This window comes from Sminthopsis crassicaudata, chromosome 2 (genome assembly GCF_048593235.1).
Source record: "Sminthopsis crassicaudata isolate SCR6 chromosome 2, ASM4859323v1, whole genome shotgun sequence".
Taxonomy (NCBI): Eukaryota; Metazoa; Chordata; class Mammalia; order Dasyuromorphia; family Dasyuridae; genus Sminthopsis; species Sminthopsis crassicaudata.
The window spans coordinates 215,437,528-215,460,373 of NC_133618.1; the positions used below are offsets into that span (position 1 = coordinate 215,437,528).

The following is a 22,846-nucleotide window of genomic DNA, read 5'->3' on the forward strand; positions in this document are numbered from 1 at the left end:
AAAAAATAAAGAGAGACAGAGAAAAAAGAGAGGCTTTTTTATTTTATAGATTAGGAAACTGGGATTGAGACAAATTAAGTGACTTGCTCAGAATCATATTAATAAATGCCTGAGAGTGGATTTGAACCTAAGTTTCCCTGACTTCAAGTTCCGTACTCTATCCATTATACCACTCTACTTCTCTAAGGCAAGGATAGCCAAACAAAATAAAAGAAAAAGGAGCAAGTAAAAAGAAACGTTCTCAATAAAACAATTCCCCCAATCATGAAAAAAAGAGTAAGTGAAAAGAAAAAACCACAAATTAGAAACAAAATGTTATTTGAGGAAGATGTAGTTAGTAGATTAGATGAAAAAAGATCTGAAGGTTTTTAGAAGAATGTTAGCACAATAAGAATAAAAACAGTACAATATGGCAGTCAAACAAGTTAATGGAATTGAGATGGTATTAATAGATCTAGGTCTGGTCCAAGATCAAAAAGATCTTTCTCTACTCTGTTGACTGAATCTTCAAAACTATTTTCAGTTATGTTTTCCACATGACACTGATAAACTGAATGGCATTCAGAGAAAAGCAATCAGGATATTAAAGTTTCAAGTTTGATGTTCATATGAGGATCTACTGAAGGAAATGAAAATTGTTAGGAAAAAGCTTTAGGAAAAAATGATAGCCATGTCAAATGCTGAGCTCCCTCTCACTGGAGGTCTTCAAGAAAAGGCAGAATGATTTCTTAGAAATGTTGTACAGAGAATTCGATTTTAAGTTTACAGAATCACATAGATCTAAAAGTTGGAAAGGATCTAACAAACTATTTCTCTAGTTCAATCCCCTAATTTTCCAAATGAGGAAATAAGGAAACTGATGACTAAGGAGGTTAAAAGATTTGTCAAAGGTCAAAGAGATAGATCAGAGGGAGGATTTGAATCCAGGTTCTCTTACTCGAGAGCCAGTGTTATTTCCTCTCTACCATGGTGCTTCCTTTCTATTAACATTCTGTCAAATTGGGGAAAAGACAAACAAACAAAAAAAAAAAAAACCAAAACCCAGCTAGAAAAGATCAAATAGGTACTCATAGAACAAAAATGTATTGTAGGCAACACAATTCAGCAGCTAGGTGGCACAATGGATAGAATGCCAAGCCTAGAGTCTGAATCTGAGACACTTATTAGCTGTGTGATCCTGGGCAACCTTATTTGCCTCAGTTTCCTCATCTGAAAATAAATTGAAAAAGGAAATGACAAACTTCTCAAGTATCTTTGCCAAGAAAAATCCCAAATGGGGTCACATAGAGATGGACACAACTATAGTGCTTGAAAGTTTACAAAAGTTTTACATATATTTTCTAATTTGATCTTTAAAATAATCTAGAGAGGAAAGTAATATTAATATCCTCATTTAACAATTGAAGAAATTGAGGCAGACAGAGATTAAGGGACTAGCCAAGCATCACATAGTTAGCAAGTATTTGAAGCTTGCATTTGAATTCAAGTCTTCCTGATTCTAGGCCCAGCATGCTATTCATTGCACCACCATAGTTGCTTTAAGATTTGCAAAGAATTTTTAATTCTAAACACACCAAAAAGAATATTTTCCATATTCAAAATATAACACAAAAAGATGTTCATATATGAAATTATGATACTACTTGCTTTTTCTATAAGCACTTAAAAATGCAACATATTATTTTCAGAACTGTCCTGCTTGTCTACTTCTCAAACTTCTTTCTGTTCTCCTCCATGCATTTTTAAAAGTGTTTCAAAAGCCTACTTTTTGTTTTCTTTATGCTGGCTTCACCATTACTAGTTCCTTTCTTTCTTCCTATTTCTGCCTCCATATAAAAACCAGAAAAAGTGCTTTGTAGTGAATAAATATAATCAAGCAATACAAGAACACACAGTGGTCTACTTTTCACATTTTGACTTCTCTGTGAGAAGTTCTCTGGAGATGTTGTTGGTCTTTGCCATGATCAGAGTTCTCAAGTGTTTTTAAGTTATTTTTCTTTAAGACATCACCATAGAATAAATTGTTTTCTTGTACTACTCACTTCATTCTATATCAGTTCAGCGAAAAAATTTTTTAAGGATGGAATGGGAGACACATGGGCATGCCTATGGAAGCACTATGGAAGCACCCAATTAACAGGGAATCATTGACTATTAATGAGGGAATAAGAATGATGGGGGGAAATCTGCTAGCAAAGACAAATGGAATAGAATTACTTATAAATATAGAGACCAACTCTTCATGTGAAACAGGAAGAGACTAGCAAGTGACAGAAAATATCTGGTGTTGTACAATGAGAAGCAGAGAAGAAGGAGCTCTCTGCCAATGGTCTCAAAAAAAATTTTTTTTTCCCCCAGGGAAATATTTTTCAGGTTTTCAGTTGAGAGAATAGAAGAATGGGATAATATGAGATTCTTAAGAAGACATAAAAAGGTTTAGAAAAGGGGCAGCTAGGTGGCGCAGTGGATAGAGCACCAGCCTTGAATTCAGGAGGACCTAAGTTCAAATCTGGTCTCAGACACTTAACACTTCCTAGCTGTGTGACCCTGGGCAAGTCACTTAACCCCAGCCTCAAAAAAAAAAAAAAAAAAAAAAAAAAGGTTTAGAAAAGCTGCTTTGGTGAGTGGATAGTGAATTAATTAGAAAGTTATAAAATATATTTTCTTGCCATTGAGACTTCAGAGCTGGTGCTCTACCCACTGTGTCACACAGCTGCCCCTTTTCCCAATTTTTTAAAACTTTATTTTAATATTTTTTGTTGTCTTGTGAAATCACTATTTTCTGAATGGTTCTTTTAATTTTCAGGGAACCTTTTACTTGGGTAAGCTTTTGCACATCTGATTAAAATTCTCTAACTTTGTCCTCCAAAATTATCAGTTTCTTTTCAATTCTTTCCTTTACCACTATCATTTCACTTATTACATCATTCTGACTCTTAAACAAACAAACAAACAAAAAAGCCTTTGCTTCATTTCTTCTAGAATGCTAACTGATTTTGTGACCATCTGTAGCTTTTCCTGGTGGCTTTGTTTAAATGTTAAAATTTTGCAATTATTCTCTTCTGAGTTTGTGTCTTAGGCAACCATCATAAGAGCTTTTTAAATTCACTCATTATAGACTTACTTCCTGGATTGGGATATTCTATGTTGGGCATTGCACATTTCTGGTAGAGATATATTCATTAGTATAGTCCTAGGTCTTTTATGTATAATCCTAGATTTTTTATTTGGTGTCCTGATATAGAGATCAAATCAACAGACTTTTCTCTTTGTTCTACTCCCATGATCTTCTAGCTCTCAAATTCCTTTTTCTTGTTTAAAGCAACAGTCCAGCAGATGTTTTATGATTTCCCTTCTCTGAGTTAGAGCAAAAGTGGGGAATGTCCTGCCCATGAAATCATTTGCTAAGGCATCTGTGAGTAATAATGAGCTAAAAGAACTAGGTACAACAACCTCCCACTGCTTAAGTTTTATAATTTGATAATTTTGTAGAACCCATGAATGAGGTTATAAATATCTAAAATGGCCGTTGGCAGAAAAAAAGGTTTCCCACCCCTGAGTTAGGGGGACAATGCTGTAGGTTCCCATCAATAGTTCCTGCCCTTTGTCACTTGCTTTTGGGTTGAATTTGTGAATTTGTGCTGGAAAGATACATTGTTGGAGGAACTGGGTTATAATGTTACTCTTATACCACACCATCATCACTGGGTCCATATCCAGTAAGTTTAAATTTATTTCTTATTTTTACTTCCTCTTCCTAAAATTAATCTTGTGATATTCATACCTATTTGAATTACATTTATGTTTGCATATCATTATTATTCAGTTTGATTTCTTGAATTTTTCAAATAAATCTACTGGAAATATCCATGATAAATTAGGGACCAAATTCAATGACAAAAATTCAGTATAACTTACCCAAGGATCACAAGAATTCAGTGCATTTTTAAATCTGTTCATGCAACCATTCTGTAATGACTGGACTCCAATGATTTCAGTACTAGCAGACCAAAGAAAGAGTGCAATGGCTGTAAGCATGCTCACTTCATCGGGAATAGGCATCGAATCTTCTGAAAAAAAGAAAAACAAAGAAAAGTAGTGACCATCTATATTTACTTTAGAACTGAAATAGTGAATGAATGTTTCTACAAATATCTATAATAACAGTTTATGTTATTATAGATGCCTCAAAGTAACAATTAATATCAATAACCACATGTGAAACAGCTATCCCACTATTCAAAAGAACTCAAGAGGATTCTTTAAAAGAGATGAAATAACACATATCACAAATTTTTTGTGCATCATGGACATCTTTAAAGTATCTATTTGGATTGCTTCTAAGAATAACATTTGTTTTATACATTTAAAATTCAAAGAAATGCTAAATTTCAGGAAGAGGTTGGTGAAAAGAAAGATATAATTCCCTCTCCCCTCCCCAATCACATATATGGAACCTACAACAAAAAGTTCTGACATATACCTTATTCATATTCTCTTTTTTGTGTGTCCCTATGTACTTTTATTGTGATGATTTTTGTAGAGGGACCGGAACTCTGAAAGGATGAACCTGAATCCAAGACAGAAGAGTCCTTGTAATTAAGTACCTACTTGGTATGAGATGGTGGTTCTCTAAGCACATACTTGATGCAATATGATAATGTGGTCAATCTAGTTGACATATACTTAGGGTAATGTGGAGATGTGATATTCTACAGCTGCACATGCCCAGCGTGGAGTCGTAATGTAGTTGCACTAGGAGATATAAGGAATTCCCAGAGACAGAGGGCTCTCTCAGCCTCAGAGAAAACTTCAAGCTCCAGACTCCAGAGTCCAGACTCCATCTTTGACTAGCCATGTGGCTGCTCTCCTGCCTCCTTCATTTCACTCCCCCCATTAAGCCCAAGGCCTTGGGCTGATCCCAAAGTCCATCAGAGAGCTAGCCCAAACATTATAATTTTGATGATGTAAGAGATAATTTGAAATGACAAAATACTAGAATACAGATAGAGATCTTGTTTTAAATCCTATCTCAGATATTTATTTGTAAAATTATGAGCATGTCACACAACCTCTTGAGAGTTTCTGTTTCTTCACCTGTAAAATAGGCTTGATAATATGTGTAACTAATTATCTGTTATGAAAAAGGACATTGTAAACAAATTATGATATAAGTATAAATTATCATATTAACACAATATTACTCATCAATCCTATTTAAAAAAAAAAAAAAAAAAACTAAGTACAAATTCTGCCAAAAATGAAAGCCTAAAAAAAAGAGATTTAAATATGGGTTTAAGTGAAGAGAAGAAAGCTACAGGAAGGTTATGTAATTCATCTAGAAAATTCAGATTACAAAAGATTAAATGCAAGCTTCTTGAACCAAAAACATTTACATAACTACTCTAGTTGATTTCAAAAGACATCTAAGAGCAATATCATGTTTATTTACTCTGTACTGAAAGACTTCCATAACCCCTTCAAAAGAAATCTGGCACAATTTCTTTAATTTTAACCACATTCTTGAAATTGTAGCTTAGAAAAAAATTCAAAATTTATTAATACCTGGCTTTTCAGGGATTACTATCTTTCAAACATTTGATTAAATGAATATGAGTCAATTCTAGTGGATAGAATGAGAATATAATAAAAATGGGTTCTTGACTCCAATACTCAAATGATTTATTCTTTCCAAGAATCCAGATGACAATCTAATGCTCTCATTGTTGCTCAATCTATGCTTAATTTTAAAAATCCAAGAATTAATATAAGAATAAATGTATCCTTCATTTGACATAAAATCACTAGGGATTAATAATTGAATCAAATAGGATAAAAATTTATTATGTAAAGAACATACTAACTCAATTCATAAGATCTGGAGTTCCTAGGTACCACTTTATCTTTCCACTTTATCCTTATATTGATATCATCAGACAGACTGACCAACTATTTTTATATGTATATTTATAAACTATGGCAACTGTCTCAAACAATAATTAGCATTTTATCATGAACAAGAACTCTACCATTTTTATAATGGTAAATCTTCCAATGAGGATGCCAACCATTGGCTAAATGAACAAGTCATTATAGTAGGAAAAGCAAAGATGTATTGGCCCATATTATTTACTGATGTACAGAAAAAGATTAGTAAGTCCAAAAAATGAAAAATACACATGAATGGCAATTCAATAATGAAAAATTTGGTTAATCTGCTAAACTTTAAAAGGGACTGAGATTGTTAAAGTAGGAACAATGAGGCAAATTTAACTGATCATATTATTGTAATTTTAAATACTATATTCTAATTTTTATCTTTAATATTTTGTTTGTAATTCATTTTGAATATAGAGCTTTATTGTTATTAATATTAAATGTTAACAAGTTTGTCAGATGTTAACATTTTTCTCTACATATATATTTATAAGAAGTTTGTTTAGTCAACACCAAATTTACTAGAACACTATTAAGTTACAAAAGAATTATATTCATAATGCTGATCATTTTAGAATATTTTAATAGCTAAATGTCCCAAAATTATTCATTTTATTATTAATCAAATAATTGACTTTTCCCCCTAAAAATAAAGCCTAACTTCAATTGACTAGAACAAAAGAAGTAAAAAACAAACAAAAATATCCATAAATGTTTATATATGTAAATGTCAATTTCTCTTATTTTCAGATTGTTAAATAATCTTGTATTCTTAGGAGTGATTTTTATTACATATAAGGGTTGCTTTCTCTCTACTTTCAGTAAAATATTTCTTCCAATTACTGGAAAAATAGAATTTTCATAATGGATTGTCACCTATTCTACAAATTAATAATTACTCGCATACATAGTAATGGCCCTTTTTCCTGTTCAAAAAACTGAAAATATCTCCTGGGAAGCTTCTAATGGAGATCAGTGTTCAAGAGAATCTTCAAGAGCAGAAGTGTCAAACAAATAGACAGCAACCCTTATCAATGTGGGCTGAGCCAGATTAAAATGTAACTGGGAACTGAACCACATTAAGACGAAACTAGAAAATATTTAACAAAAGAAGTAAAATATAATCAAATATAGATAACATTTCATTTTAAAACTAAGTCAATATGTAAACCATAGGAATACTTATGTATAGTTTAGTAGTATATCTATTTACATTAAATACAAGAATAAAATGTGTTAGCAAAGAATTAGGGTCATCTTAATAAAATCTAAAAGAATTACTAATTATAACTTCTCTAGCACAGGTACTAGAAAACCATATTTATATTATTTAAACTATTGCTGAATTATATTCTGAAGTCAAAGAAGACAATCATTTCTTCTTTTCTGATAATTTGTATAGCCCAGTTATTTGGTTAAAAAATCATTCTATACAAAGAACATCAAATCTGAATAGAGTATATAATATAACCATTATGTTATCTCAACTATATTCAGCAACATAAATAAAAGTGACTTAATTTTTTTTGAGCTACCAATTAAACTCAGTTTTGGTCTTTTAAAATTAAGGACTTACAAAAGTAAAAATTGGGGCAGTTAGGTGGCGCAGTGGATACAGCACCAACCTTGAATTCAGGAGGACCAGAGTTCAAATCTGGTCTCGGACATTTAATACTTTCTAGCTCTGTGACCCTGGGCAAATCACTTAACCCCAGCCTCAAAAAAAAAAAAAAAAAAAAGTAAAAATTAAGAAATCATTTAGGACTTTTAAGAACATCTATCCTCTACTTGAGAATTAAACCTCTTCTTCTATTTTGCTTCATTGTAAACAATAAAATCTATAACTTAGAGAATGGTACAAAAACTTAAAAAGAACAAATGTGCTTATTCATATAAATGAATAAATTTATGAATTTGAAAGACATGTTATATAGTTCTAATTAAGTTACCTGGTTGAGAATATTCCAAGATACATGCAAGAGTGCTTCGAATTAGATCAGTCCACTGTTTTTGAGTTTCATCAGTTTTGGCCATTGAAAGAGTCACAATGTTTTTAATTCCTTGTAGAGCTGCACTAACTGGGGGAGGTACTTGATTATCACCAGACTTTATTGCAGTCTCTTTCAATATTCTTGCAATCAGAAACAGAATTGTGGGTAATATTGTCATACATCCTAAAACAGAAATGAAGGTTGATATGATGACTACTTCTTTGCAACTTATCTTTTCATTAGATCAATCATTTAACACGCATTTAATAAATACTTTATTAAAATACTTTCCAAAATTATTTCTTTACTTAGTTCTTATTATGAATGCATTGTTATTATTATTATTGTATAACACTGAATGTTAAAGTGTTAGATAACAGAATGACACTGTATAGCAAAGAAAGAAACAAGATCAGTAATTTTTCTTCTACTTCTCCTTTTCCCAAAGTTTTTATTACTTCCATTATTTTCTGGCTCCTATTTGTATTTGACCTTTCATACTATGAAAATGATTTTTAAAAAAACCCCAACATGGAAGCCAAGGCAACCATGTACTTTGAAATATTCCTCAATGATTTAAACAACATTAAAAAATTATGTGAATTTTTTAGTGTTCTGACGTCATTTTATGAGAGCTCAGAGAGGGTTAGGGTTAGATACAGAAAACAATAACAATAGATTCTTCAAATTGAAAGAACATTAAGTTATATCTAGTCCAACATCCAGACAATAGAGGCAATCTTCCTAGACACTTCTTACATATGATTATCCAACTTCCAACTTTTTTAGTGATAGGAAACTATTTTGTGAAATGGTCCATTAAAAACTTCTCCCTTATATTGAATCAAAATTCTTATAAACCTCACTTCTTAGATCAGCACCCTGGAACTGCAAAAATATGTACATTCCTATGTAACAGTCCTTCAATAGATTTAAAACTGGTTATCATAAAGCCCCGAAGTTTTCATTTATCCAGGCAAAACAGAATGACATAATTCTGTAGCTAACTAGCACCCTGATGATCATTTAATCTAGTACAATTCCAATACCTAAACAGGCATCCTCCTAAAACATCCTCTATTAGTGATTATGTAATTTAAAAAATTTGTTTCTTATATTACATAATTTCCAGATCCTTCTTTTCATAGTCATCTAAAAGTTCTCAAATTTATTAGTGTCCTGAAAAGGTATTACTCTAGATGTAATCCACAAAGGCAAAATCACAACAGGTCAAATGGCACAGAATAACTGTGTATCATAAGTACTTTTTTTCTTTTCTTAGCTTAATTTTTGAATAGATATACTTTCAAATGTTTTTTGCAATGCATTTAAAAATTTAATAAAAAGTTTTACTGAATTAACTTTTATTACTTAAAAGTTATTTAAAAGTTCCACTTGAAAACAAAGTATTGCAATGTTCTATTTCTAGTCATAACACTTTCTCTGAAAGATGAGATGTACACTAACTTTTACTTTTTAAAATATCTGTGATCACTTAATGCTATCATGTTAAATATTTCATTTAAGGGATATTCTGAGTTTGATGCTATATCTCAACAGCTCTACAAAGAAATCACCAACCACCAGATTTCAATTTAGGTACTTTGTTTCCTGGATACTTTTAGTCTCTTTGAATTCTATTTGCTATATTGATAATATATTTAATTTTAAATAGTTATTAACTGTGAATAATATATTGGAATTGAACACACTTCAGTTACTTATTCACAAATCCCTCTACTAATCAAGAGATATAACCTCAGTTACCAAATTAAAAAGAAATAATTATCTTGAACTATTATAATTTTGTAACCAATATACTTTTGTAAATTCTCAAAGAAAAAATTGATATTGACATGATGTTTAAATTTGAAATTAACATCTCAACTGCATTTTGGTTATCTGATGCCAAAAAAAAAGTAAAAAATAAACCTATATAAATATTTTGCATTTTTCCTAAAAAGAAAAAATACATATATATAGTAACAATGTAATTAATTTATCTTTATTTCAACAGATTCTGGGGTTTTAGTTTATTCACTTGATAACTTTCTACTTCCCTAACAGAATGATGTGTTGAACTTGCCACTAACTAGCCCTATGACCTAATAACAGATTCTTTAAACCTTGCTTTTATCTGCATAAAGATGGAGTCTAACTAGATGATCTGAGATCCTTTCCAACTGTAAAATTTGATGATACTGATATAGTTAATGATAATACACTATTCTCCCCATCACTCAAGACTTGAAAATTGTGAGCTTCTCTTCCTTCAGCTCCCCATCTCATTAGTTTTCAATCCCTCTCAACCACTCAATTTACTGCTACAATGATTGGAGTGTTTTGTTTTTCTTTTTTTTCTCAACATTCATTCTTATTTCCATTTACACTACTACTGAAGTTGTTCAGAATTTTATTCCTTCTATTGTGGAGTACTGCTTTTTACTAATCTCTATTCTCTAACTCTAATTTTTCTTTATGTAGCTGTTAAAATAATTTTCCTATTTCACAGTTCTGATTGATGTGGTAAAGTCCTTAGGAATGTTACAGTAATATTACAGTAATAACCCCCAAGATATCTAGCTTTGGGAATAATGTAGTGGAAACCTCAATAACAAAAGAGATCCCAACACTTTTCAAGAAACTTTTAGGCCACTCCGGCTGTACCATATCATCATTATATTATCCCGCTGTCCAAAACCTGGTAATAGCAACATATACTTAATATTATAACAAATATGGCACTCAAGGAACTTTATAACATGACCCCAGTTTACCTTTCTACCTTTCTTTCACCCTTCTCCTTTATCTATAGACTATATTCCAACCAAACTGTTGGAAGATATATGATCTTCATGCCTGGAATGAATAATCCCTCTGTCTTGCTCTACTGAAATCCTTCCTTCCCTCTAAAATATGATATTAAGCACCACCTCATATACTTATCAGCTGTGTGACCCTGAGCAAATCATTTAACTGTTTTCCTCAAGTATAAAAGAAATTGGAGAAAGAAATGAAAAACAACTACAGTATCTTTGCCAAGAAAACCCTAAATGGAGTCACAAAGAATCAATCAGACATGACCGAATGACACAACCAAATTGAGAATCTCCTAAAACTTTCAATACTACTTTGACTATTTCTAAATACAATTTTAACTATTATGATTATTAGATATGTAGAAAGATATATAGATTCATAACATATATAGTATCCCAAAAGTCTTAACACAGCTCAATAAGCCATTAATCAATGAATCAATTAATTCATTAAAACAGCTTAAAACTACATTAATACTTTTGAGATACTCTGCATATGTAATATTTTAAAAAATTCTCTCCTCAGTTATCTTGAATCCTCAATTATTTGCTGTGTAGATTCACTTGGATGTTTGATTTGCATTTCAAACTGAACATGATTAAACTGAATTTATTATATTCATCCCCTAAATCTGTTGTTCCTCCAAATCTTCTAATTTCTGTTGAAAATAATCCAGTACATGGTATTGAAAATATCCTCTTTCTAGACACCCAGGTTCAAAGTTTCCATTCACTCTCAATTCATCATTATTTGTAATATTCAATTTGTTACCAAATCTTGTTAATCCTATTTTTGCAATTTCTCCTTCACTTGAACTCTTCTCTCCACTTATATAACCCATACCCTAATTCAGATCCACATCACTTTTCATCTGGACAACTGAAAAAGTCTAATTTAACTCATTGCTTTCGATGTCTCCTTTCTGCAATCCACTTTCTACATAGTTACAAAAATAATCTTTCTAAAGCAGAGGTTTAACAAATAACTTCCTTACTCAAGAATCTTCAGTGGCTCTAAGATAAAATGTAAACTTTCTAATTGTCTTCAAGTATAAAACAAAACAAAATTTAAAGCCCTTCACAATCTGACTCAAGCCTTATGTTTCTAGGCTTATTTCATATTACTCTCATTGATGCACTCTACATTTTAGTCAAACTGATCTATTTGCTTCTCTATAAGTCTGGTATGCCATAACCTTCCTCTGAGCCTATGAATAAGTTGTTCCTTTGGTCTAGAATGTATTTCTTTATTTCCATCTGTCAGAATCACTAATTTCCTTAAAGTCTGAATTCAGGTGTTACCTACTACATGAAGTCTTTCCTAATCTATCTTAGCTAAAAAAATATTTTTTTACTTTGAATTGTTTCCTTCTCTTGAACCCTTTTGTAATTCTATTAAGTTCAATAACAAAACAATGAAATAGGTGAAAATCCTGAAACTTCTTCAGCATTTATTTGCTATTCATTATAGGTAATGAATAAACCTCTTTTTCTACACAATGATAGACATGGAGCCAAAAATAACCAATTCGGTCACTCAAATGTTTCCAAATGTCCATACATTTTATATCATTGTATAAAATATTCAGATGATTAAATGAAATTTTTGCATTATGCCGTACTGATGAAAAGCCTTAAGATGTTCAGCTGACTTTCAAGAAATTTTGTATAATGCATTCAAAGTACTATCAAAAAGACTGACATAAAAGGCAGGAATTATTTTTAATCTAAAATAACTCAAAGACTTTTTATAATTTTGCAACAATGATTGAACTTTATAAACAATGTTAACTGATAACAGTAACTAACAGAAATTTTGATGGATTTCTTCAAAAAATAACTTCTATAAAGAAAAAGTACTAAAACACAGATATTGATCTTACATTTTCCACCTATTTTTTAATAACTAAATATAACACTTTGTATGATGCCATATATTATTATAATATAGTTAGAAAGCTCTCTTAAGAAGACTGTGGGAACTGAGTATGAACCACAATATAGCATTTTCACTCTTTTTGTCGTTGTTTGCTTGCATTTTGTTTTCTTTCTCACCTTTTCTCCCTTTTTTATCTGATTTTTCTTATGCATTAAGATAATTGTCTAATGTATATGTATACATATATTGGATCTAACATATATTTTAACTTGTTTAACATATATTGGATTACTTACCATCTAAGGGAGGGGTGGGAGCAGGGGAAGAAAATTTGAAACACAAGGTAATGCAAGAGTCAATGTTGAAAAATTATCATGCAAATGTTTTGAAAATAAAAAGCTTAATTAAAAAAATAAAGCTCTCTTAATAGAAACTGACATAATAAAATGATACAAAATGGAATTCATAAACTTAATAACCTGGCTTTTGTTAAAAATTAATGAAACTTTATATCCATGTATGGTTAATTTTTCCTCTATAATACTGCAAATTAAGCATACAGCTTAAATGTTAAGTTTCTAAAATAAATTTTAAAACATAATAAAATTTTTGTATATCAAAAACCAATCTGTTATGTTGAGAAATAGAAGATATTTTTGGTGCTAATAAGATGCTATGGTTCAAGTCATCTGTCTGCCTCCTCGGGGACAATATCCTCCCAAATTCCCCAATAGGTCCTTTTCACTTTTCAGATTATACATATTTGTAGAAATCTGACAAATGTTAAAGTTTTTTTTTTTAAACAACCTGCTAATATCTTAATAGCTAATTTACTATAGTTGTGCAGCAATTCTCCTGTTGATGAAAATAAAGAAAACCAGTCTTCTAACAATTTTAAATTACCTTAAAAAGAATAATTATATTCATTACTATTCAGTGCTTAAGTTTTTCAAAGGAAAAAAAAAAAAAATACAGCTTAAAATGACAAAGAACTAAGCTTAATAAAATGTAATACATATTTACTTGTATATATTAAGAACTACTATACCAGCAGGAGAGCAAAGAGATGGCAAGTCTGAGAGGATGGTAACTGCTGCTGCCACTAAACGAGCACTTTCTTCAGATAATCGAGTTTTAGTGGATATATGACTTGGTGAATCTGACATCTTGGTACTGAGATGTGGCATGTGCCGTACTAAGATGAACATCAATAGCTCCATAGTTGCAAAGACAAGAGATTTTCCAGGAACAAGACCACCATTGTCACCTCCTTCTCCTAGCACAGGGCAACTCTCTTTTTCCATATCATCTTCATCTTGGATAAAAGAAAATTTGGTGAAACTTTCAACATAAAAGGCAACACATACCACCAGATAAAACACCATATGATAATAAAAAATATTATTTTAATTAATTAATTTTAAAAAAAATTTTTTTAAAAAACACTAGCAAATGCAAATCTAACTGAGGCTATGGAACAAACCTTACTTCAATGGGCTTAATATCTGTTATGTTTTTCTTATGTAGAGATTTTTATTATAAGAAACTGATTATTATGAAATTTCCTAGCTACATGGATCTCAGATGAAAATAAAACTGCTTTTAAACTTTTACATTATATTCAAAATTAAAATTAAAATTGTTAGCAAGTTCTATCATCTCAAGTATCAAAATGTTTCTGAATTTATCAAGAGAAGAAATCATAATAAAGGGAGGAAAAAAAAGAGAAATTTAAATGTATGTAATCCTTTTGGATTTATCAAACTTTTTATGTTATCTCATTTAATCCTCACAACAATCCTTTGAAGCAAATTATATTATTATTTCCATTTTACAGATAAAAGAACTGAGACTCAGATAGGTTAGGTAATTTCCCCAGGCTTATAAAGCCATAGGTGAGGTTAGATTTGAATTCAGATTTCCTGATTTTATAACTAACACTCTGTTCCCTATGTAACACTGCTTCTTTACCAAAAATAAATAAATAAATAAATAATGGTAATAATAATAATATATATATATATATATATTTTTTTTTTTGCAAAATGATCTATTAAAGCAAGGTGATGATTAGTGCCTTACTTAGAGTGTTTCTTTTTTCTTGCAAATAATCTTGAGCTGCTCTAACTATCTGCTGTACCACGCCAGTTACTAAAAGCTGAACTGAGGGTGGATTCCAAGTCAAAAGGAGTCGATGTAGCACATTCAGCAACTCAACACCAATGAGCTATAATAAATTAAAAGAAATTTAATTAATTCTCAATTCCCAAATAATTTACTTGAATAAAAATCTAATCAATTGAGTACAAAAATCAAGAAATTTAGAGATTAATATGTTATTGCACAACATAAAGACAAATTATTAAAAAATAGTGACTTTTTATTCAAAATTTTTTCAGGCAAAAATCAATTTCTAACATTTAAATACTTAAATAGAACATACAGGATGGATTAATCTTATTAGGCTAAAAGCATTAATATCTTTAGTAACTCAAGAATACTACACGCTCCACCAGAAGGATATCCTAGCAAAATAATTATTTCCTAATCTGAGTAAAGAAAAAAAATTTTTTTTATAAAAACAAGATAATTATTTCTGATATAATTCTCACTTGGACAATCTAATACCCTCTATAGCAGGGGTTCTCAAACTATGGTCCACAGGCCAGATGCAGCCTGGTGAAGATGTTTATGCAGCCTGCTGGGTTATAGCAAATGGGCTGAGGGGAAGAGATAGAGTGTGAGTTTTTGTTTTTTACTATAGTCCGTCCCTCTCACAGTCTGAGGGACAGTGAACTGGCCCCCTATTTTAAAAAGTTTGAGGACCACTGCTCTATAGTCTAATATATCTCAGAATTCCTAAAGTAAAAAAAATGCCTTAGTGTCCTTCATATCTAAGATTAGAAATATGTGCCATCATTCTCATATATTTATCATGAATAACCTTGATATATGTGTAAATAATGTTAATAATGATTTCACATAGAGGAAAAAAATAGATATGAGTAGTTTAATCAAGTTAATTGATATTCATCATGTCCAGTGCCTGTCAAGTTTCCTTTTGAAGAAAATACCTATGCAATAGAGTTGTGAGGCTTCTATGAAGTATGCATTCATCTGATTTCTTCTGTTTTTTTGACCCAGAAACATATTATCCAACATTTTTACCATTTTCTACGACAGTCACATTTAAAATAATAAAGTCACTAAGTATCCAACTATATGTGAATAATTTGTAGGAATTGTGATACTCAGTTGAATTTCCTCTATCTCCTTATATACATACTATAATAGATGCTGGTAAATAAACCATAAATATCTTCATTATGATCTTGTTTATGTTAATCACTAATGTTGCACAACAAAATGATCAAATCTCCACTGAAATGACCTTCTTGCTGCCTCTGAATGCACGGTAAAAAACAAACCTTGTGAACTTCTTCATTTGCTTTTCTTAGGAAAATCTGTAACCTTCCTTTCATACAATTATGTTTTGAATACTACAGTAGTATTTCATTTCTATCATGAGACAGGAATTTCACATTTACATTATAAACAATTAAACCTTGCTTTCCTGCATTCCACCCACTAATGTGTTCTACATGTCTAAATTTGAAGCTACTGGATTTTCCTTATTAAAGTCCAATTCAAAATCCCAATTTTTCTAGGAAGTTCTCAGAAAACTCCTATCAGTACCATGAAAGATCCACTGCTAATTTAAGATATTTATAAATGCATTTTATCTTACTAGATTATAAACTCCATAAGGAAACAGACTATCCCATTTAAGTTTTTTTTATCTCATCCAACACAGTTCTCTACATACAATAAACATTTCACAATTATTTGAATTGATCTCTATGAGATAAAGTAGACCAATCACAAAAAAGTGTGAAAAAATATACAAATTAGTATGCATATGTGTACAGATACACATTTCTGTATGTATGTGTATATACACATATATGTAGAAAAACCAATTCTAAATATTTAAAACCACAGAAGTATAACATATTATATTTTGCCTAATACATTTATATCAAAAAATTAATTATACTTAATATAAAGAACATAACTGTATTATTAGGATAAACTACACCTGATCTTCTCCAATATGAATTCTGGCACAAGGGGATTCCAACAAGGTATGCAATGCCTGCAGACAGGCTGTAACATGTTCAATAGGTTCCTCAGGTCTTGGGGAACAGAGAAACTGTATACTAACACCTGAAATACATAGAAAAATTACTATAATTTTTCACCCTAATAAGGCTGTAATAGGTTTTATATAAAATATAGATTATTTTAACATAAGCTTTACCATTACTAGATAAAAATATCATATAGTTGGTCAGTTCCTTAAAGTACAAGAAAAATCTCAAATAGCTCATCTATGTCACATTTTCCCTAAAATTAATCAAATTTGACAGGATCTAGAATGGTCTTTCATTTAGGTTTAACCCCCCCCCCAAAAAAAAAAAAAAAAAAAAAAAAGGAAATCAATTGTTAAAAATTAATCAAGAAATTGGCAAGATATTATTTTCACTTGTACAATCCTTTTTCCAGGAGAATTATTTCTAAATATATAATTTTAAAATAACATAAGAACGTAAAAAAGATTTACAAAATGACGTCAGGAATATTTTTCATATAAACAAAGTTTAAGGGAAGATCAAACTATGTGGGTATTTTCAATATGTTGAGTGAACAACAGCTGTCCTTATTTTGAATACTGGCAAGGACATGTTGTTAGTCCTCTTTTTAAGTTAACAGGTCTACTAATTAGTTTGCCACTTATGCTTCTCCTATTTTGCTTTCTTCTTTTGAGAAATATATGAAGGCAACACATTTCACTAGACAGATTAAATTCTTAAGTGTTAAATCAACACCTACAAGTGTGATATCAATTTAAATTCATACAAAGTTATTTACTGTGTGCTCTCATTTTTCATCATGATACAGTCTGGTAAATGCCAAACAAAAAGCAAAGCTGAAAAATGGTGAGGAAGTAAATTTGTTCCTTAGAAAAGGATCCAATTATATTCTTCTATGAATTGCCCTGAGAGCTAAATTTTTACTGGAAAATTTTTAATATTTTACATGTATTTTTTACAATAATTCAGTATAATATTTGGAAGTTGAGTTAAAAATTTCACCTTATTTACTACTCCTTCTATGAATATTGCTACTAACTTTTCCACTATAAGGAAGAGATAAATTTCAGCAGTAATAAAATTCTTAAAATACATTAATATAGAAGTAACCTTACCTAAAATCAGATGCATTCTGTCCTTGTTGATTTCTGGCAAAGATTTAGCATTAGCTGTTGCTCCAGGTATCTGGTTTAAAATGACAGGTGTTGGACGTTTTTGTAAACCAGATACCGATGTTTCTTCTGTTGGTTCTGAATTAGTAAATCCTGTGCTATTTAACCAAAGTGCTACTGCATGGAGAATTGGAGCCCAAGAGTTCCGATAGTGAAGTCGAGCTGTATCAATCGTCTCTGGAGTATAAAATGCTCCCCCTATCATTTAGTTAGAAATGTTTATTTCTTAGTATAGATATTCCTCAAATTATAAACAACACAGTTCATTCTGAAATCTTAACCTCATTTCTTCATGTCTGGCCACCACTTCAATTATCATCATCATCACAGCTTCTGCTTAGGAAGCTCATCCTTACTTGTCTTTTTTGTGTCAATTGGGGCTAATAAGTATTTTCTCAACTTTGTTAGAGCTACCCATAATTCTAACAGTGTCTTCCTTTCACAATCAAGTTTATCTTTCTTTTTTTATTTCTACTTGGGCCCTGCCAAGTCTTAGATTATTTTTCTACTTTGCTTTTTTCCTACTCCATACAAAACATGACCAGCACAGTTGACTTACAAGTAAGATGGCATAGTAGAACACTAAATAAATGTTTAATAAATTGGATTTCTCTCATCAAGCAATCCTACTTATAGTTAGGACTTAAATGAGGAACAAGGGATGGTATATAAATAGTATCCAACTTATAAATGAGCTATGAACCAAAATAAATTGATTAGGAATCTGAATGTGTTTTCTTATTCTCTAAATGTTGTATATAGGATTGAGTTCTATAGTATTGCTAAGGACTAATAGCTTTTTGGGGCTGGACAGAGAATCTAATATTCATTTTTAACTTTTTCCTTCTAGAGATAAATGCATTCTGAATGTGAACAACTTCCTATTGGACACACGAGATGTTCACATATAAGACTACTTATATGATCTTATAATGAAATACATTTTAAAAAATGAACAAATACAATATTCATTATAACTTTCATTAATGCTATACCTTTATGGAGGAAATGAAGAGTTATTTAATAATTTTATTCAGAGTTTATTGTTCCATAAGGCCAATATTTTGGGATAATATTCAACATTTTATTGGGATAACAGGTAAGCCTGTTATCATTTAAAGGTCTATAAACATGAGCTTTCATGGAGAAGAAGGGAAAGAATATTGTAGCAATATTGTTCAGTTGTTTTTCAGTTGGATCTGACTCTTCATGACCTCATTTGGAGTTGAGAGATATAATTATTATTGCATAAGCAATAACTGTTGCATAAATAATTATTTGGGGAAACCCAGAGTTCCCCCTTTTTCTAAAATCATTATTTCAAACTTAGACTCTGAAGCATGAATTCACTTTCTCCTCAATCATGATCACGCCCACCCAACCTTACATGCAATTTAATCTAAGATAGGGAAACCCATCATGCTCTATACAGGTTTGGGTGGGATAAATTACTTCAATAAATCACTCAAGGCTTAGTAATTCAGAACCAAGTGACATAATCAAAATTCATTGGAAGAGGTCCAGTCATTCATTGTTAATATTTGCTCTCCTTCATCACTTTTTTTTTTTTTTTTTTTTACTGAGCCAATTAGAGTTAAGTGACTTTCCCAGGGTCACACAGATAGGAAGTGTTAAGTGTTTGAGGTCACATTTGAACTCAGGTCCTCCTGACTTCAGGGCTGGTGCTCTATCCACTGTGCCACTTAGCTGCCCCTCCATCACTTTTAACCAAAGTTAAAATTAATAAAATTATTAATTACCCAACAATTATGTCCTTTGAAAATTTTAAGATGTCATGGAATTTTCTTACCAAAAACATTGAAATGGTTTGCCATTTCCTGCTCCAGCTCATTTACAGATGAGGAAACTGGGGCAAACAGGATTAAGTTACTTACTGAGGGTCACAAAGCTAGGAAGTGTCTGAGGTCAGATTTGAACTCAGGAAGATAAGTCTTCTTGACTCTAGCCCTGGCACTATATCCAACTGTGTCCTAACTGTCCCATAGCAATATATTATTAAAGATTCAATGCTTAAAAAAGGTATATATTTATGAAAGAATTTAAGTATGTTAAATTTTTAAGAATACTACACAAATGTAAGATATTATTACTATCTGCCTTTAATTTCTTTGTTATTCCTAATGCTGAACCACACTAAAAGCAAAACTCCATTATACTTACCATCTGGTGGAAGCTGACTTGAAAATTCAGCTGGTAAAGTCAAAAGTGCATAATCTTTTAATGCTGCCAACCAGAGGCGGCTAAGTGTTGGCAATTCAGGCTGTACAAGTGTAATTAAACTGTCTGGTGGCAGCTCATCTATGGTCCCATAATCATCATCTTCATCATCAGTGTTTTTTATGGCTCTTTTTGGTTTAGTTTCTGCTTCCTTTTTAATATTCATGGCAACAACATAAACCTGATCAAGATTATGACACACAAATAAATAAAAAGGAAATAAAGAAATATTTTTAGCCAACATAATTATATAATTAATTCTTCATAATTCCTCATAAAAGCAACCAGTTTTGTGAATTCTCAGTAATCATAAAACTAAATTAATTCATATTATAGTACTTTATCACCATGGTTTAAAAGAGTCTCACCTCCTGATTGATCGGTGTTATGGCTGCTTTCTCTGCCCAACACATTCCCTTGCTTTCCTTGTAAAACCTCATAAAGACTCCATGAAATTCCTTTGTTTATACTGGGATAAAGTTTCATGTTTATTGCCTTTCCTGTCTTCTTTATAATTTTACAGACTGTTGTGTATGGAAGTTTATGAATGGGAGATTTTCAAGCAAAGGAGTTTCACAAACATTCTTTCAAATCCCAATGGGATGATACTCCTTAAGGACCATGCAATATTCTGGCACAACAAAAACTGTGTATACTACTACGCTTGTAGTTTACTCAGATGTGTTCTTTTCTCTTTTGGAACAAAAATTATCTTAGTTTGTTAAACATAAAGATAGGGCTACTAGGACTTGAGAAAAATATTAAAAAATACTTGTTATGAAACATAAAAATATGCTTCTCCTTTGTATATCTCTTGGACTTCAACAACTAGCAGGTATATATTAAAGAATATGTTACTAATTGATTAGCAAATAATCTGAATGGGGAACTTAATAAAAACAATACTAAATTAGAAACTCAATTTCAATTCAACCAAACTCATGAAAGTTATTACTTTCTGGTTACATTGAACATATTCTGATAGATGCAGGGAATTTAAAGATGATACAAAACTTTCAAGAAGCACACAATATAATAAAAGACAAACATGAAGACAATAATTATGCTCCTACAAGGAGTAAATTGAGGCAAAGTGCTATCAGAAACATGAGAGAGGGACAATTTTCAGTTGAGTCCTTTTTTTTTTTTTTTTTTTTAAACTACCAAAGATTAGCATACAACTTTAATGGAAGTCAAGTTTACTGTTAGCAATATTAACATTTCAAGAATGAATCCAATAAAAATTTTGAATGTATAATACAAAATAAGAATACACATTATTAATCTTCATCATATCATGTTGTGATCACATTACTGAAACATATGAATTACAGATATGAAAGTTAGCAGAACAGTTGTTACTGAAGAAATGATCTTGTGATTTTACAACTGTCACTTCTTTAGAGGAAGTTGCTGAATGTGGTTGGAAATTGAGAAAATTTTCTGTGAAGATGAATTTTATTTCTGTTTTATCACTCTGCTTTTTATCAGTTGTGCCATTTTAGATCCTTAAGAGATTTGTATTTGACAGTCAAAGAAAAGTATAGTGCACTTTGGTTCCAAAATTAAATTCCACAAAAACTACTGATAATATACTTTTGTTCATTTCAAAATAATAAAGAAACAAGTCTAAGAAAAAAAATTACATTTTCTTACAAGGATTATTAACTAAAATATTGGGTCTTGTCTTAATTTAAAAGAAATGCTGAATTTATAAAAAAGGATAAACCATTGCCTAAGCTAAAACAAAAAAGTAAAATAAAATGGTAGAAAGGCATTTTTCTTTTTCTTTTTTTTTTTTTAAAGCAGTTTGATCTGGGTCCTAGAATTTGGCCAAGCCCTCACCCTCCCCGCAAAACCCTAACATCCCATATTTTATAAATCATGTAAACATTTCAACTTCATTTGTGAAAAGAAAAATAGCATATTTTATACCCATCATTTCTATCAATACTGATTACATATTTTAGGTTAACAATTCCTTAAGTCGGATCTGTGGGGTCAAAGGGATTCTCATAGTTACTGAGAACTTAATAAGCAAAAGATCCTGCTATTAAAATAAGAAACTAAAAAAATAGGCTGGAAGAGGAATAAAAAATTATTAGAAGAGGTATTTGGAAACAAAACATAAGAAATTAGATATGTCTGGTGGAGAGACAGAAAGAATGTAAAGAACTGAGAAACATTGGTTTTGAAAAGAGAAAAAGGAAAAAAAAATCAGAAATTAAAAAGTAAACAGTATGACTTGAAATTTTCATTCAGATGTCAATGGGGGTTGCTGAAATATAGATGAGTGAATATTGATTTAAAAAAAAAAAAGATGTTCTATAATTTAAGTTTGTGTTTATGACTTATTTAAGTTCCCCATAATAATAAAGAAGTAATTTACATAAATCTGGATATATTTCATTTGGTTTACTGCAAGAGAAGAAAATCCAAAAAATTGGCAACAAATCAATGTTTGTAATTGGATAAATGGAGACATTAGGCTTTCAAAATCCCATGACAAAACCTGGTTTTGTTGTTTTTTTTAAATCAACAAAACAATTCAAAATATCATAAAAGAGGATGATAAAGTAAGATTATAAACAATGCTGTTGTACAGTCATTCTTCTCTAATATCTGAATCTTGTGACCTCATTTGGTGTTTTCTTGG

The 22,846-nt window shown here is 30.7% G+C and overlaps 1 protein-coding gene across 2 annotated transcripts in view; it reads right to left on the bottom strand.

The window, feature by feature from the left end:
* HEATR5B (HEAT repeat containing 5B) overlaps nt 1-22,846 on the bottom strand; it is a 127,860-nt gene that overhangs the window by 7,349 nt on the left and 97,665 nt on the right. For both annotated transcript variants that reach the window (XM_074288186.1, XM_074288185.1), the window contains exons 29-35: nt 20,134-20,371; nt 17,896-18,150; nt 16,726-16,853; nt 14,709-14,853; nt 13,675-13,941; nt 7,887-8,111; nt 3,919-4,070 (exon numbers count right to left, since the gene is read on the bottom strand). In XM_074288186.1, coding sequence (XP_074144287.1) covers nt 3,919-4,070; nt 7,887-8,111; nt 13,675-13,941; nt 14,709-14,853; nt 16,726-16,853; nt 17,896-18,150; nt 20,134-20,371 — 1,410 coding nt within the window. The remainder of the gene's footprint in view (nt 1-3,918; nt 4,071-7,886; nt 8,112-13,674; nt 13,942-14,708; nt 14,854-16,725; nt 16,854-17,895; nt 18,151-20,133; nt 20,372-22,846) is intronic.